The 18,486-nt window shown below is 38.5% G+C and overlaps 1 protein-coding gene across 1 annotated transcript; it reads left to right on the forward strand.

Annotated features, from left to right (window-relative positions):
• The first annotated feature begins 736 nt into the window (after positions 1-736).
• Positions 737-15,387, forward strand: ralbp1 (ralA binding protein 1). The gene is made up of 10 exons (XM_042498110.1): positions 737-785; positions 4,088-4,390; positions 6,617-7,048; positions 8,142-8,491; positions 9,013-9,174; positions 10,654-10,785; positions 11,640-11,750; positions 11,940-12,061; positions 12,572-12,692; positions 13,513-15,387. The coding sequence occupies exons 2-10, from the start codon at positions 4,141-4,143 to the stop codon at positions 13,810-13,812; spliced, it is 1,980 nt and encodes a 659-aa protein (XP_042354044.1). The 5' UTR covers positions 737-785; positions 4,088-4,140; the 3' UTR covers positions 13,813-15,387.
• The last annotated feature ends 3,099 nt before the right edge of the window (positions 15,388-18,486 follow it).

Consider the following 18,486-nt stretch of genomic DNA (forward strand, 5'->3'; position numbering starts at 1 on the left):
AGGCTGCTAAATGTCCCGAAAAAGTATTTGGTTTTGTTTACAGAAAAACATCTGCTAAATGCACCAATGTCTTATTTAAAAAATCTGGTTTGTCATCTGAAAAATATCTGCTAAATGTTCTCATGTTCCATGTTTTGACACCAAAATAAGGTCCACAAATTGATCCAGTGTCTTGTTAAAAAAAGCCTGCTAAATGAGTTAGTGTCTCATTAAAATTGCCTGGATTTGTTTACAAAAAGACTACTGCTAAATGTCCCGATGTCTTGTTAAAAATACCTGTTTTTTTGGCTTGAAATAAGTCTGCAAAATGTCCCGACTTCTCATTAAAAATAGAGTTTTGTAAGGTACTTTTCGTACTGTAAGTACAGTTTGCTGATTATACTTATATACTTTCACTTAAGTAAGGTTTTGAGTGAAGAACTTTTGCTTGTATCAGGGTATTTTTACAGTAGTACTGGTACTTCTACTGCTGTAAATGATCTGAGTACTTCCTCCACCTCTGACAGTTTCTCATGTTGTGCTGAGGCTTATATAACAGTAAGCTAGTGGTTGGATTAAAAAAAGCCCAAAGCCCAAACATCATTACATGCAGATCATTTCTCCAAGCCAAGAAACATTCACAGACTATACATTTGTGGTGAAACATCCAAGCTGTGGAGTAATTCACCTTTGGACTACATTTTCCACCGTGCACTTTGGCTTCTGCGCATGCGCAAGTCGGTTTATTTAGTATACAGACAACCGGAAGCTGCACTCTGAAACTGACCGAAACGGGATACTTCTTGGTAAAGTTTCTTTTCTTTTGTGTGTTTCGTGTTCAGTGACAGTACAGCGGTTACAAAATAGAGTTAAGCACACGGAGCTAACTATTTATCCCATGTTGGTTTTGTTTGTACCAAACAGCGGCTTTAATCGTGACGGACAGGCTGGCTAATCAGTTAGCTTAGCAGGCTGGCAGCTAGCTGAACTAACGTTAGCATATGGGCCCCTCCATTCAGAGAGAGCTTCCACTGTCCGACTGTTTTTACGTGAAAATGCTTAAATTCATAAGTACTGATATTAATTTTATTATTTTAACAGCAAGGTGATGATATGTGGGTGTTTTCGTTTTCTTAGCTTTCCTCTGGAAACAGGACAGAGCAAGAAAATAGTGAGGATAATCTGTCCACAGCGGAGGAAGATTAAGAGACAGAGAGGCTTTATTTACAGTTTTTGTGTCCAGAATTCAACCAAAACTCTGATATCAAACCTTCAGCTGCTGTGTTACAGCATTTACTGCATGCATCTTCTTGATACTGTTTTTTGATGCATCATACTAACCAGTTGACTCATATATAAGTTGATTTTGTATCAACTATATTTATCCATTTACTGAAGGTCCCTCCTCACAGGAAGATGGGGATTCAGTTTTGTTTTGTTTTTTTCCCCTGAAAAAAAGAGAAGTAAAAATGATTTTTAAAAAAAGAAAATAAATACAAAAATATTGTGGATGTCAAAAAAAAATCAGCAGTTGAATGTACTCAAGTATTTTATGTTTTGTAAATATAATTTGGTTATTTACAGTTTTTTATGCCACTTTATTTCTCTATGTTGCTACATTTCAGAGAGAAATGTACTTTTAACTACATTTATTTTACAGTTTTAGGAAAAACAAATCAGCTTTATTTGTGTGGCACATTTCATACAACATTGCAATAAAAAGTGCTTTATGGAGCAATAAAATATAAAACATATTAATGCACTGAGATTTTCAATGAATAGTAGAGAGAAAAGATATTAAAGGTAAAATTAATTACTTTTTTGAAGTAAGACAAAACAGGTGAGAACAGGCAAGACAGAACAGAGCTAAATACGTTAGGTGACGTGACAGGTTTGTAAATGAAAGGGGAAAACATATAAAACATAGAGAATCAATATAGCAGTAAAATAGTAAATAGTAAAATTAATATCTCAATGATTTACAATTTAAAATAATCAGCATAAAAAATAGCAAAAGTAGCAGACAAGGTGCAAATAGGAGTAGGCAGCGTAAAAAAAGGAAAGTTTTCAGTTTTGACTAAAAGTGTTCAGAGGCAGGGCTTGTCTTACATTATCTGGTAGGTTATTACAAGTTTGTATTACATGACAACAACAAACAAACAAAAAAAACAAACAAACGCTGCTTTACTGTGTTTTTTCTAGCTCTTGTGACGATCAGTAGTGCCGCTCCTGATGTCCTGAAGTTATATTTGTCACAAGCATGTCAGAGATATATTTGTTTTTGTATATAATGATTCTATGTTTAAAACATATGACGATCTTATAAAATATGATGCCTTTTTATATTAAAGTACAGAACAATTTATATGAAATGGTTAAATTCACTATGAGTCGACCAGCAACATTTGAATGCTCCTCACATGTTTATTAATTATCCTATAATATAATATATATTGATGTAACACTAACAGGAGGCACACATGCTGGATAATGAGAGCTTTAGCTACTTTTACTTCTTCCTTATGAAGATTTTACATGAATCAAAGTCCTTTTGGCTCTTGAAAAAATGGGACAATATTCTGGAAACAACGATGATTACATTGACAACTTTCCACTTGAAAAAAAGAGCATGTATAAACATGTAACATGAGATCTTCAACCTGCTGTCAGCTTTAAAAACATCTCATTAGCAGGGTAAACTGACGCTTTTAAACAAACAACACTGCCCTGCAGCGATTGCATCAAATAATCTACTTCCTAAAACGTGCAAAATGACGGCTGAGGAGTTCCCTTTCATGCTAAATTTAACACAAACAGACACGCTGTCGTTTCTCATGACTGTCTAAACATTCAGATCAAAACATATCTGCTTAACTGCAGTCATAAGTGCTTTGCGCAAGATTAATTACTGTCTCTATAAATGATGTAGTGGGCTGTAGTTTCGATTTTGCTGACTGTGGATATCAGAGTTGGCATCTTAGAATTAGGAAATGCAAGATGTGTCTGTTCATATAGCAGAGCCCCATCTGGTGGGTGAACGTTACTGTTGCAGTTGTTCAGTCATCATTAAAATATTTAGTATAAAAAGTAGCAGGAAGGGGTACTGCTTGTGTTACTGTGCTTCTAACTTTCTATTACAAAGTGTTTTAGTTTGGTTTGCAGATGGATATATATGTTACAAATTTCTAGTGTTATGTCAAGATTTAAAATAACTTATTTTGCATATTTTATAACAGCTTACCTGAAGACATAATTTATTGTCTCTGGATGTATGTTATTGATCGTGTTGGAGCTGTGCTGTCCGCTTGATCTAGGATGGTTTCTTAAGCGTTCAAATTACTTTTTTTTCCAACCTCAAACTTTATATTGCGGTACTGAGAATATGAGTCGATTTAGTTTAGTTTTTTTGTTTGTTATTGTTGTCAATGTACATTTATGTTGCTATAATGTCCTTCTAAATAGTTATAAACTACTTCTGTTGTGCTAAGGAGGGTCATAGTAGAGCTAGAGGTTTTATTTATTTATTTTGAACCTTTTATTTAAAGGTTCCCATGGTCATGGAAAAGTCATGGAATTTCACATTTACCTTTTTCATGGAGATTTGTTGTGTGTAATGAAAGTGTTAAAGTTATCTGATGTAGATAACGTCTACTAGGGTTGCAACAGTAAACTGGTATCAAGGTTTACCGTGGTATGAAAATTAACGGTTATCATACTGTTTACCTTAGTTATTTACGATATTGGAAAAAAATGTGAGTGGGAAGAGAATTTCCTTTTACTCATACTTTTGTTTCAAACATGGTTTCAAGTTTTGATTATAGTTTCAAAACGGTTGTTTAACTAAAAAAAAACCCCACTTCTGTTTTCATAACTTTAAGCGTCACTGTAACTGCAAATTATAATAATTCTATATGACTGTGATAACAGCAGTATTTTCTGAAAGTCTCATGACATTGAAACCCTACCTTCTATGTATTGTAACATTTTTGCAAATTTATTTTCTGGAGCTCTCGACATATTGATATTAAGTAGAAGAAATAAAAAATGCATGTGCACACTGGCTTAAATTCGGGATCATATCTGTATGTTGTATTTCTGCTCACTGCAGGTGTGATGGCGAGGTGATGTGCCCGTCAGAGGAGTGATAAGGCCCGAGCAGCCATGACTGAGTGCTTCCTGCCCCCCAGCAGCAGCCCCGCAGAGCAGCGCAGGGCCGAGCACCCAGGGGGCGTGGCCCGCACCCCCAGCTCCGAGGAGATCAGTCCAACCAAGTTCCCCGGCTTGTACCGCACCGGTGAACCATCGCCGCCTCACGATGGCCATCACCACGAGGCCCCTGACGCCTACGTCTCAGACGACGACAAAGAGCACAGCAAGAAGAAGAACAAGTTCAAGAAGAAGGAGAAAAGAAGTAAGAAATGATCCCGTAATTTGACCTTTCTAATTTATCATTTACCCCAGAAATAGCAGTAAAAGTAGCAGTAAACACGGCCAGCTGGCGAGTTCTCTGGTTTCTCTTGCTTCCTCCCACAGTCCAAAGACATGCAGGTCAGGTTCATTTGTGACTCTAAATAGCCCGTAGGTGTGAATGTGAGGGTGAATAGTTGTCTGTCTTTATTTTGTTTTGTAAAAGCTTTTATTGCGAAGCAATAAGGAGCCACTTAACGTGATGCCTGTATGGCTGAAAGTGAACACAAAAAAGCCATCCGCATGGAGGCAGTTGAGCACCTTTGGCCCCACGCTGGAGACGGTCCATCTCTGGCACGGCTCAGCGTGTCTTAATCGATAACAGAAATTGGTGTGGCATGTTTTGACTCAGCGTGGCAAAACGTGGAAATGGAAAAAAGTCTCTGCCCTGTGATAGTTTGACAACTTGTCCAGCGTGTTCACCAGCGCCGCTTCAACCCTTAAGAGGATAAGTGGTTACAGAAAATGAGTGAAGGTGTAGCAAGAAAAAATTCCTAGCTGACAGGAAATTTTGTTGCGCTTTTAGCCATTTTCCAAACTTTGACAAAGCTATGGAAATTAGCTGAAAGCTTTGTAACTTTTTCAGTAGGTGACTTTGTGCTACAATGTTTTTATCAAACTAACCCCGCAATATTTCTGCTGACTTAACAGTGAATGTTTATGAGTACAACACAGCAGTATTCATGGGTATGTGAATATATTAAGCTGACTTCTAGACAAATTGCTCCCCGAGTCAGAAATCAGCCTGCTTGAAAAGTTTTACTTGTCCAGAAACAAATTATTTGATTTGTTAGCTGTTATCGAATAGCAACACAGACTAAAGTTAACTGTCGTTTAGAACTGCGCATTTGCAGCTTTTAGCAGAGATGAGACTGAAGTGAATACTCAACTCAACTCAACTCAACTCAACTCAACTCAACTCAACTCAACTCAACTCAACAAACATGCAGCCCAAAGTGCTTCACTTTGTAAAATTGAAAGAACATATACACAGTTCGAATTACAGTGACAGTAAAATATATTAAAACGTATTAAAAAACAAACAGAAATGATAATGAAAAGTCTATAAAATAAAATTAAAATATAATAAAAATATACAGCAGGAACAAGATAAGGTAAAAAAAAACAAACAATGATTAAAACTTGAAAATTAAGACTATATTGTTACTCCAAATAACCATCTTAATTAACACCTTAATCATGACGTAATATCTCAGAATTATAGATAGCATTTTTGTAACCTTGGATGTAAACAGTGCAGTCTGTCAGTTTATGGCTGGTATGCAAATGAGCAGCTGTTCACTGAGGAATGGGAATCTGAAGAAAGTGTTTTTGCTTGAACAGTCGGTGCATGAGCAAAATCCACTAAGTGTTCATTGATGTGTTTTTAGTAGATTTTTGGGGCTACACAGGAAATCCCATTTTGATAGGATCTGTTGACAAAAAACATCAAGATTATCAGCATCCTCTTCCTGTAACATCTGGAAGCTGCTGTGCAAATACAGGTTATGGACTTTAGGCCACTAAGCTTCAATTTTAAAGCACTTGAGGACTGAAGACCGTTGAAATGTTGCTGAAGGTCTCCACTTTAGTAGCTTTTGGTTAAAGAGGGAGAGAGCTTCCCACTTTTCCATTCTGTTGGCTGTAGCAGTGAGAAATTTTCCTTCACTGAATGTTTTTCACTGTTTGTCAGGCTCGTTGTCCACTCTGTATCTGGGTTTTTCCATGTCTGTGTTCAGCTCCTACGCCAGGGTACGGTGGGAGAGAGGAAGAGATGGACAGTTGAGAGCACACCCAGTGAAGGTGTGTCGCAGGCAGCATTGTGTGATACAAAGGGCCTGCTCTATGAGACAATCAGAGGAGACAAAGAGGCCACTTACTGTCTTTGGCACGACTGTGTAGCTGTTTGCTCTGAGGAAAAATGTTTTAACTGAGGCCGTTCTGGAGAGGAGAGGCGCAAGGTGCAGTGGGAGCTATGCTAAATCTGTGGCTGACCTCTTTTCGAAGTCCCCATTCTCCCCCTCCTTTGCTATCTTCTCTCTCACACACACATCTCTTCCTGTTTCTATCTCGCTGCTATCATGCTTCTGTCGTAGGAGGAGGAGGATACGAAAACAGTGGTGTTTCGCCCCTCACATCTAACCCTATTTTTGCCTCTTTACCTTCACAGCGGAGGGATACGCGGCCTTCCAGGAGGACAGTTCAGCAGACGAAGCAGAGAGCCCGTCCAAGATGAAGCGCTCCAAGGGAATCCACGTGTTCAAGAAGCCCAGCTTCTCCAAGAAGAAGGAGAAGGACTTTAAGGTGAAGGAGAAGGGCCCCAAGGAGGACAAGGCCAAGGATAAGAAGTCTAAAGACCTGACGGCTGCAGACGTGGTCAAACAGTGGAAGGAGAAGAAGAAGAAGAAGAAACCGACAACAGAGGCCGAGTCGGTCCCAGTGGAGACCCCCACCTTCAGGCCCATCTTTGGAGCACCTCTGACTGAAGCCGTCAAGAGGACGGCGCTGTACGATGGGATCCAGCTGCCCGCCATCTTCAGAGAGTGTGTGGACTACATCGAAAGTTACGGCATGAAGTGTGAAGGCATCTACAGGGTCTCAGGTAGAGAAACTCTATAGAGTACGGATGCTCAACTTGCTTTGCTTGGGGGGCACTTTTAAACAATGACAGGAGGCCAGGGGCCCATTGGAGCAGCTCCATATGTGTTTTTAGGATTTTTAGGACTTTTCTCTGATTTGAGAACATTTCTGGGATTTCAGGACATTTCAAGGATTTTAGGATGTTTCTAGAACTTAAGGATGTTTCTATGATTTTTAGGACATTTTTATGATTTTAGGACGTTTCTAGGTTTTCAGGACATTAGGGCTTAGCTAGGATCTCTTTTAAGGGTTTAGGGGACCCTTCACTGACGTTTTTTTTTTAAATAAGCTCTTGTTTTCTGCTGTTTTATGCACCCTGGCACCTTATGTGTACTAAAAAAGTTCGCTTTCACTCACCTAAGCAGCAGCTGCTCCTGCCATCCATTGATCTGATCTGATCAGCTCTGACTGGATTGACTAATCAGTTATCCTCAAACTCTACAAACTGTTACTGAGGAAAAATTGAGTTAACAAAGACTTCTGCTTATGCTGCATTTGCGAACCAACAAAATCCTCAGAATTTAGAGAGGGGGCACGGAATGATAAAAGAGATTAAGTTAATAATTTAAAAGAAAAAAGGAAACTTTACTGATTCACTCCCTGTCGTCAGCTATTGTCACACATATACTACAATTCTGTGGGAATCACTTAACTAGTATATGAAATAAGGATGAGCGAAGTGTGTGAGACTTTAACTAGAAATAGGAGGAAGTGGGACCTATCCAGAAGTTGTTATTTTAGGCTTGTAATTGATATGGGTTGATCAGAAGTTGCTATATTATCATTTATTAGAAAACTATTTGCAGAACATCCTCAGAATTAAGCATCAAAACATTTTTGATTGTAAGAGTAAGAACTCATCACATCTACCCACATTAGGATTTTCCTTCATCACAGGTATGGATATTCATCCTAAATTTTACTTTGGTGATACTCGTACTCATAAATAGTACATTATCTGAATACTTGTTACATCCAAGCATTCAGGTCAACTCTAATATGTCTGTATCTCAATATTTCTGAGTGATACTCAGATTAGTTCCTCTTCTGCTCAGGTATGAAGTCTAAGGTGGATGAATTGAAAGCAGCTTATGACCGCGAGGAGTGCCCCTGCCTGGAGGAGTACGACCCCCACACCGTCGCCAGCCTGCTGAAGCAGTACCTACGTGAGCTGCCGGAGAACCTGTTGGGCCGGGAGCTGGCCCAGCGCTTCGAGGACGCCTGCGGTCGGCAGGTGGAGGCCGAGAAGATGACGGAGTTCCAGAGGCTGCTGGCCGAGGTGTCGCCGGAGAGCCGACTTCTTCTCTCCTGGCTCATCACGCACATGGACCACGTCATCGCCAGGGAGGCGGACACCAAGATGAACATTCAGAATATCTCCATCGTCCTCAACCCAACCATTCAGGTCAGTCAGGTGAAAGGAGATTAATGGGAAAAGATAGGGAAGGAAGGAAACGGGCAAAAATATGTTGAAGTGTTGCGGATTTAAACATCAAATAGATAAATAGGTCTTGGGCTCAGGCTCAAGTGTACATCAAAGATAAGAAACCTCCCCTTAGCAACAAACCCACCGAGTTTTTATTGGATCAAACAGTCAGTTCATCTCTAAAACTCTGGCCTAGTTTAGTGAATCTAATTTATTCCCGCAGGGAACATCTCTGTGGCTGCTCCACTTACTCTGAACCGGCAGCAGCAGGAGCCACACTACTGTTAAATAAACACCGCAGTCAATTAATGAGTGGAGACCAGGGTCAGTTTAATCAGGCTAAGTAAATATGCAGGAATCTGTGTTGTTAAAGTGACGCAGAGACAACTGAGTTTCATACAAACACGCATCACACAAACACAAATGAAAGACACATTGCAAGTTTCTGCAGATCTCTGAGGCTGTGTGCTTCATATTCACTGATTTTTGTTTTTTTTCAGATCGGGAACCGTGTTCTCTACATGTTCTTCACACACGTGAGGGAGCTGTTTGGAGACGTCGTCCTGAAGCCGGTGGTGCGGCCGCTCCGCTGGTCCAACATGGCAACCATGCCGGCGTTGCCTGAGACCCAGGAGAGCATCAAGGAGGAGATCCGACGACAGGTGGGTTCAGTCCTGCTGCAGCACATTTGTTCATTTTAGTCAACAAATTTACTGATGTAGTAGTTTGAGATTTGGGGTAAAAATATGCTTTTTCCATGTAATATATCACTCATGTCTGTCCATTTGGTGTAAAACTGGAGCCAATGATAAGACAGGAAAAAGCACATAACCCTAAAACCATGAAACCACAACCTTTTGTTTTTATACTGTGTTACTTTTACGGGTTAAATAAATCAGATATAACATGCCAATTTGTAAGGAGATGCTGGCTCATGGGTTTTTTATTTATTTTTTTTAACCTTTGGACAGAGCCAGACTGGCTGTTTCCTCGTCCTCAGTGTTTGTATTAAGCTTTTGCAATATTTTTTTTAACTAATGTTGAAATGTATTTTTACCAATACTATTCCTGTGTTTTTATTTAACACACATTATAGTATGATGTACATATTTGTATTATTGTTTTCCTTGTTTTTTATTTTCTTATAATTTTCTATGCTTATATATAAAATAAATTGAAATGTATCACTTTCCCCCCTGGGGATCAATAAAGTATTTAAATATATCTTATTTGGTCTGACTAAGCTAACTGTCTCCAAGCTCTAGCTCATATTAAATTGACAGATATGAGAGAGTTTCTAAATTATTCCTTTGAATAAAAAAAAAAGTTGTTTTTTGAAATCAGTGTTTGTTTCAGCCTCTGAAATCTGCATTTCTCTTCTTATATCGTTGTATATTTAAAAAAAACTCAGGCTCATAGAACTTATGATGACTATTTTATTTCACTTTTCAGACATTTCATAGACAAAATCATTTTATCAATTAACCTAAAAATGTTTCACAAATTGAGAAATAATGAAAACCTTAAGCAAATTACTTAATTTTGTATATTGCTCTTTCTTAACTATTTTAATCTTGTTGTCAGTAAGCCGATGATATATTGTTACCACTTTAATTAGGGATTTAAGTGCTGCATTGTGGATGCAGCAGTAATTCATCTTGTCAGCAGCACTGTGTGCCAGAAAGTGATATTTTGCTCTTGTGCCAGAAGTTCCTGACATTTGATTTATATGTCAGTGCATGCATCACAGTGCAAAATAAACAAACACTGGAGACACTGAAGTTGGTGCAGACATGTTCAGGTTTACATCAGCAACTTTGTGAAAGTCAGCGTAAAGAAATAACTGCCAGTGGCTCCTAAATTTCACCCTAGGTTTCTGTTTGACCTTTTGCAAGAAATAATACATGAAATTAGATGTTTGCATATTAAAAGTCCAATATATGCTTCCAGTAATCTAAAATTTATGGCAGATGTGTTGAGTTTGCTGTCAAAAGAAATCTTTTTTTTTCTTCAGCTGATTTCTTTACCTTTTTAAATTGTTTTAATGATCGTCATTCAAGAATAACAAGTTTAATTTGCCACTTAACTTGACTATTGCACTTATTTGAAGTTGTTCAGTTGAAGTTGTGTTTGTGTTTCAGGAGTTTCTGCTGAACTGCCTGCACAGGGACCTGCAGGCGGGGGTGAAGGACTTGTCTAAAGAGGAGCGACTCTGGGAGGTTCAGAGGATCCTGACTGCTCTCAAACGCAAACTGAGGGAGGCCAAACGTCAGGTACGTTGTGTCGGGTACTTTATGTGAGTGTATGAACTGTTAATAAGAGAATTAACAATCACACCAACATATTCTGAGCTCTTGCCTGTTTAATTACAGCACTTGCGTCAACTTTCAGTGCTTGTAATGAATTTAAGCAGAATAATCCACATAAGCAAGGTTATGATGCCTCATAATGGAATTAAGTACGCAAACTACGGCCTGTAAAATGGTGACTATAGATGTAAAACAACATGATATGTGTCTGAACAAAGATTAGCATCACAAAGTTCACTTAGAAAACCAGAACTGGGCAGCAGGGAAAAAGATGCTGACCAGAAGATGGCTGATGCATGTTGGTGAGATGGACATTTTCGCACGGCTCTGGGAGACATGGGTACGATTTATCGGGCCTCTGACACCTGACTTGGTTGGGTGATTACTCAAGGGAACATTCCTAAATTTTTCTTTAACTGATTTTATTGGATTTCTACAAGCATTTTATTTTATTTTACTTTATTTTGGTTTGTGTCTACCTCTCAGGGATGTATTAAAAATAATGTTATATAGACAGATGTTAGCGAAGTCAAAGATGAAGGTGAGACCTTTAAGAGGTCATGGGAGTTTTTTTGCTCACAGCGTTGCTGGGACACTGATGATCTAAATGTATGACTTTAACTGCTAAATGTTTGTTTTGGCTGCTATAAAAAATAGCATTTTTCACAGGCCTTATGATTTTGTACAACTACAGATGATAACATTTTCAGTTTGTTTACACTGAAATAAATAGAACTTTAATTTAAAAAAACAAAGAAAACCAGAATTGTTAAACCACTTTCATCTGTTTCTGTATGTTTCTTCCTTTTCCCTTTCAGGAGTGTGAGAGTAAGATAGCCCAGGAGATTGCCAGCCTCTCAAAGGAAGACGTTTCAAAAGAGGAAATGACTGAGAATGAAGAGGAAGTCATCAATCTCCTCTTAGCACAGGTGAGTTATTCAAAAACAAAAAAACAAGTTTATAAAAAATCTACTCAGATTAAAAAAAACACAAGATGTGTCTAAAAACCTGAAATAGTAGTAAAAATCTCATTTTATGTTTTGCTCCCACATTGTTCCATGTACCAGAGATGGAATCATTTTATAATTTAGTTTTCCTGACTTCCTCTCAATAACCAGGAAAATGAGATCCTCACAGAGCAGGAGGAGCTGATCTCTCTTGAGCAGGTGCTCCGTAGACAGATTGCTACAGAGAAGGAAGAAATCGAGAGACTGCGAGCTGAGATTGCAGACATACAGAGGTAAGAGAAGACCGAAACCGCGTTAAATAGAAAATAAGTTGCGATATGATCTACAGCTGCCATTATATGTGCTAGGGCTGCTCATTTAACGAGCATTAATCATGGTCACGATTTCGGCCTCACACAATTTAATGAACGTAATCAGCTGTGATACTGATGTTAAAAAAGGGGGCTCCGCTCATTAAAACACTCTGCTGCGTATCAAAATGAAGCGCTTCCTAAACTAATTTATATATTTCTTTTAGGAGATGGACTGAATTTTAATTTTATTGCAAAGATTTGTTAAGTAGCATAAATGTAGCAAAACATTAAAGTAAAAGCAGTGCTTCATTTATTTAAATGGGAAAGTTCAATAAAAACATTTTGTCCCAAAATCAATGAATAATTGTGATAAATAATTGTGAATGTGAATATTGATTTTAAAGAATCATTACTGTCATTTTGACCATAATTATGCAGCCTTAACATGTATTCATGGTCTCAACCGTAACTCTGCGTTGTGTTCCTCAGTCGGCAGCAGGGTCGCAGTGAGACGGAGGAATATTCGTCTGACAGTGAAAGTGAGAGTGAAGATGAGGAAGAGCTGCAGATGATTCTGGAAGATCTGCAGAAGCAAAACGAGGAACTGGAGGTGAATAAACATTACACACCAACTCTCTGTTTATCATACTGTTGTGGTATGGTATTTACCTGTGTGCGAAGTCTGAAAGTAAACTTCAGAATATTATTTGCAAATTGCAGTACTTGTTTTTTGAGGATGGATGTGAGCAATATAGCATGAATATTCTCTCTGTAAACATTTTGCCGGAGATGAAGTCGTTGGTTTCTCATACATACTGACCCCTTTGACGCTGCCTGTTCAAGGCAAGAGTTTCTAGCAGTTTAGCAGTCATTGTGAGTAAAAGGTATGAATGTGGAATAGGGGAGGCAGAATTGTCTGGCTTTTAAGCCGGTACAGGAGGTAGTATCAGCGACGATACAGTGTCTGTGTAAACGGGACAGCCAGCAGGGCTGGTGAGGCGTTTTGACGATGTGTTATGCGGGAGATTTAAAAAGCAGCTAGCAGCAGTTTTGCGTCTCAAAGATGAAAAACAGCGGCTGTAAAATGTCTGAAAAGTGGGGAAACAATGAGATTCAGGAACTTCTTACCCTCTGAGATCAGCCACCACATAACAGAGACGATAACTGATTGTTATTGTTAACTGATTATGTTATGCTGTTGTTATTGTTTATGAAGCGCTGGTGATGCGTACGTTATCTGTCACAAGAGAGGCAGACGCTGTGACTGTCACGCTCCTTTTGCTTCTTTGATTCCGGCATGCTATCTAAAATCACATATCGGAGCAGCACGATGCTGCTGTTGTTTGGTTTTGTGTGAAAATAAAAAGGCGTCACGAAGGACGGACTTTGATTTCTGAGTAAAAAGGACTTCTGTGTTTTATTGCCCGTAGAATAAAAACACTCACCTGAACCAGGCCATCCACGAGGAGCAGGAAGCCATCTTGGAGCTCCGCGTCCAGCTTCGCCTCCTGCAAAGCCACAAACTGCAGCAGGAACTGACCGTCCAGCCGCCGGCTGAGCAGGCCCCGCCCACGCAGCCGAGCCCCGAGCCCCGCAGCGAGGAGCAAAACAAACGCTCCGTTGCCGCGGCCGCTGCAGGTGCAGACGCCGCTGCCTCGACCAACGGCAAGGCAGCTAAGGATCCTTCAAAACCCTCGCCGAACAAAGACAGGAGAGACACCAACATGTGAGAGGTCATCTCAGCGACGTGTGCTGTTGTACATCTCTGCCGCTGGTCAGTTGTCCCGTAGCGTCGCTCGTTATCCACTGGAGATTTCACTTTGCTGGAGTTCATTAGTGCATCGTGTCCACCAAGCGACAGCCAAGGAAACGTCCGTTACACTGTCTTTGTCGTCAGAAATCAAACACCTTGTTTCCCATTTTTCCATGCAAAACACAAAGAAATAAAGTAGCGGACAACTGCTGTGAGAGACGAGGTGGACAATATTAACACATCCACAGTGCCAAGCCTGTATGAAGGAAGACGGGGGGAGGAGAAATGAAGGGTTTCATAACGCAAGTGATGGAAGAAAGTTAAAAAAAAAAAAAAAAAAAAGTCAGGCACCTTCCCAGTATATGACAGTTTATTTTTTGCTGGTCTGGTCTCAAGAAATGACCCTGTACATAATATCAGTCCCTGTATAACTCTATGTCCCTCACCTAGACGCAAATTGGACATGTTAGGATAGAGACCACTGTGCCATAACCGAAGATGCCAGACTGGACCCCAGAGAACCACTAATACAAAAGCTCTTTGAATAATGAAGAAATTTATGATTGGTCTATCTATATATTATATATTTAAGTAGTGTTCTGAAGAATACGGATGACTATTCGAGAAATACGTTGATTTTTAAGTTCCTGCTTCTTTTTAGTAATATATGAATATATGTATAAATATATTGTAGATGCTTTCTTATGAACAGCAGATGCACATAAACACAAAGACTTCGCAAACAAATAGGCAACAAAAGTATATTCATCACTGGAAAGTGTAGACAAACAGCTGGAGGCGGCGTTGTTACAGTCACGTTTTGCTCTGTAGTGCAATCATCGTCTCTGCTCTCTCTGCCTCTCTTGTACAAACCGAGGAAACTATAAAAAAGACTTCAGCGACAGCGATCTGCCTTGGAGCCAGAGTTTGGTGCCACGTCTGTTGACTTTAATGGAGCAGGCAAAGCAAATCACATTATAATCCATCATATCTTTGTTGTTTCAGCTTTGACTGAAAGTCCCTCCACAGAATTAAAAAAACATGCATTACGTGCCGATGCTTTTTATTTAAAATGTGCACAATCGTTTTTCTTGTTATTAGTCTTCAAACTGATCATGGCTCTTAACGTCAGCTGCATAAAACTCAACTTAAGGTGCTTTTTGTTCCAAAATAGCTGACTTACCTTCAAATGTTTACAGTATTTAATAATAGGTTCCCACATCTCAAAGTCAGTGGCTGTTTTGAATGAGTTTTTGGTTGGGTGCCTGAAAAAAGAGGAAAAAGAATTTAACATTTTGTTCTACGGCATAAAACACGTCAGTAAATACCCCACTTGTGAACTCTGAAGCTTTTGTGTCTTATAAAAGGCGATTGCTAACAAGGGACTGAATAAAACTACAGTGCGTCATCACACCGAGCCGCGCCAAACACGGCTTTACAGCCTCGCTGTGATGGCGACGTTAAGTTGTGCGAACGTACTGTGGTTCATTTATAGCCTAACATTACCTTTTTACTTCTGGTGATTGAATTCAGGCTTTGAAAATCTTTTTGAAGATTATCATGCTGAACAAAACATGTTAGTATCATAAACGTTTGTTTCCCAAAGACCTTATTTTCTGTCAAAATCCAATGGAAAAATCCCATAGGCTTTCTGACGAGGGAAACAGGGCGATGATAACTTCTGCGTCCGTCTACAGAAATGTCATCCGTTGGTCATTCTGTACGGCAGAGCTAACGTTAGATGATGTTTCCCAACATTATCAGGAGGTGCTGCCACTCCAGATTAAGCCAAATTAGTTTAAATCTGTATTACATCTCACTATTTAAGAGGCTGGGATTAGCACGTTCACCCAGGTTGTGTTTCCTTCAATGCTGATAAGAGCCGGCGACGATAAAACCCGTAACCACTGCAGTCACTTTACATAGGTGTGAATGCCGATCGTTACATTTCTCATTACATTAAAAATCCAGATGTTAGCGGGTTTTTTGTGCAGTAAGAAAGCGGCAGTCAGCATCACGTAAGGTGTTTTTTAATTTCAGTCAAAGGTGAAACAACAAAGATATGACGAGTCATAATGTGACTCAACAGAAGTGGCACCAAATTCTGTCGAAATGCAAAGTTCGAACGATGACACTGACGTCATGACCTTTCCTTTTCTTTTTTTTTTTTTATAGTTTTCTTGGCACAAACAAGGAAGGGAAGAAAAAGACAATTCTCCAATTTTATGATGGAAAAAATAAATCTGTAGTGATGGTTGTTATCTCCAAAATGTGTGCAGAGACACGCAGTAGGCTCATTTAGTTCTGTTGTGTATTTGCGTTTTGTAACTCATGATGTGTGGAGTTATCGTTAACGGCATCAGTTGGAAGTGAGTATAAAAAAAAAACCAATTACAAATCAATCATTTCATTTCACAACTGATCCACGACTATTGCAAAGTACTGTCATACCTTCAGTCGTATTTAAAGCAAAGGCATGGCCTGACTTACTTACCGTTTTGTGTATATCATTGTAAAATTGCAAACATACTGTATTTTCAGCTCTTATGTTTTGACTCATGTTCTTTTTTATTATTAATGACCTGTATGTGAGTATGCTAGTGTGACTGCCCCTGCTTTGGTCGCGGGCAAATCAAAGCATCTGAATTTATGATTCAACGTGTTATTAATCCTGTGACTGAAACAGATAAATGCTAGATTGGGCTCAGAAGCTTCTCATGAGGTTATTTTCATATTGTTCCAAGCTTTTTGTAGCTTATTGTTGCAGACAGAATAATGCTGTGAAGAATAAAGTGTCCATCGGAAACATTTATCTGCATCTCTTTGTCTTTCTCTGACACCAGTGGCATCATCGGGCCTGGGCATCCGACGCTTCAGCTTGAATGGTTTGTAAAAAAAAAGGCCTCAAATCTAAAATATAGGAAGTGTTAAAGGACCGTCAGAAATTTGAAAATCCAACAATAATTCATGTTTTTACAGTGATAGATGGTGAAATTTGGGGGATTTTTATGTTGGCATGCCCCTTTGGGTTTAGATGACATGTTTTCTTTAAAAAATGCCAAAGATTTTAAAAAGAAAAAAAAAATTCATAAATTGAAAAAAAAAATTTAAAGGAAAAAAATGTTGGCAATTTTTTTCTTTAAAGAACAAAAATTGCCAACAGTTAGAAAAAAAAATTGCCTAAGAAAAAAATTGCCATGATTCAACTTTTAAAACAATGCCAACAATTTTAAAAGAATTTTTTTTAAAAATCGCCAACATTTTAAATAAAAAAAAATCAGAAAAAAAGACATGCCTACCTATCTTGCAGGCTTGCAGGTTTGGAAGACTTTTTTTCCTTAAAAATTGTTGATGAAATATACAAAACCATTTAAAGTTGTGTGTCCCTCCCCTAAGCTAAAGTAAAAAATCATAAGTCCCTCCCCAGTGCCTATAGAAGTACTTGTACATTACTAAATGTACTAAGTTTGATTAAACCACCAGTACCAAAATACGTACTAATTTTCCAACTCTAGCCTTAAATTTTTAATTATAGCAGATGCAAAGTATTTTGTCTCTACTCAGTACTTATCACAAACAACTAACAATATTTTTTGTCATCACAATTCAGAAATAAAGTTAAGAAATAAATGTTTTTCATGGTAAATAAGGTGCCAGAGTGTATAAAAAAGGATCAGAAAAGAGCTTGCTCCCCCTACAGAGGTCCGAGCTAAGACCCCAATGTCCCCAAATCCTAGAAACACTATTGTTTACCTTTTTACTTAACTGTCTACTGGAAGTATAGTCCATTTTTAGTGATGACTATTTTCCGTTACACATTCTCTGAATAGTTTTTCCTCTCTCAGACTAATGAGGGTCAAACTAAAACCTTTATATCCATTTTGAGGAAGTGAAGCGTGTAATTGTTTTCTTTGGACTCAGAGTCAGTCAGCCTTAGCATCAAAGAGATAGTGGAACCACCCGACTTTTTTTTTTGTCATTGTTTTAACTGGTTTCCGATTTGGAAAATAGCCTCAAGTAGACAAAAACATTAGGAACAAGACCGGAAATAAGCCTAAGTGGTTTCAAAATAAAGCGTACCGTTAATGTTCGGACAGAAATGTGCTCGTTATGTTGTGTATTTTCTCGCTAATATAGAATTACTGCAGCCAAGTGAAAATTAGATAGATTTATAATAATACTATACTAAACTTGAGCTTTCAAAATCAGAGCAAACTAATGGGTGATGTCATGAAAGCTGCGTCCACTATTTTTAGTTTGTGGTTGTGGCATAGCAATTTTTAGTTTCTTCAATTTAGGGACTGTTCTTTATTTATAAGCAAGGAGAGTGTGTTGCAAAACGTTGGGAGGCATTTTTTTTAAGCACTGTGAATTATGTTTTCTCATTTGGCCTAAGACAGGGACATTCAACTTTAAATTGTCATGCTTTGTATTTTTGTATTTTTTATTGTGAAATACAGTGATAACAGCACAAGTCAAAACAGGTGTAATGACATATAAACAGTCAAGAGAGACACATAATAACATATACAGTGAAACTAAAGGCAACATATTAAAAATACACAAAACAAAATAGGGAATGATGCAGCACAGGCTTTACTGAAGGGTACAGGAAATGTGGTAAAAAAAAAAAACCCCAAAACAAATCAAA

Source organism: Plectropomus leopardus, chromosome 12 (assembly GCF_008729295.1).
Source record: "Plectropomus leopardus isolate mb chromosome 12, YSFRI_Pleo_2.0, whole genome shotgun sequence".
In the NCBI taxonomy this organism is placed as follows: Eukaryota; Metazoa; Chordata; class Actinopteri; order Perciformes; family Serranidae; genus Plectropomus; species Plectropomus leopardus.

Coding starts and splice junctions, on each gene's coding strand:
- ralbp1 (XM_042498110.1), top strand. CDS start 4,141: ATGACTGAGTGCTTCCTGCCCCCCAGCAGCAGCCCCGCAGAGCAGCGC. Junction 11,751..11,939: donor TCAATCTCCTCTTAGCACAG/GTGAGTTATTCA, acceptor CTCAATAACCAG/GAAAATGAGATCCTCACAGA. Junction 12,062..12,571: donor GAGATTGCAGACATACAGAG/GTAAGAGAAGAC, acceptor TGTGTTCCTCAG/TCGGCAGCAGGGTCGCAGTG.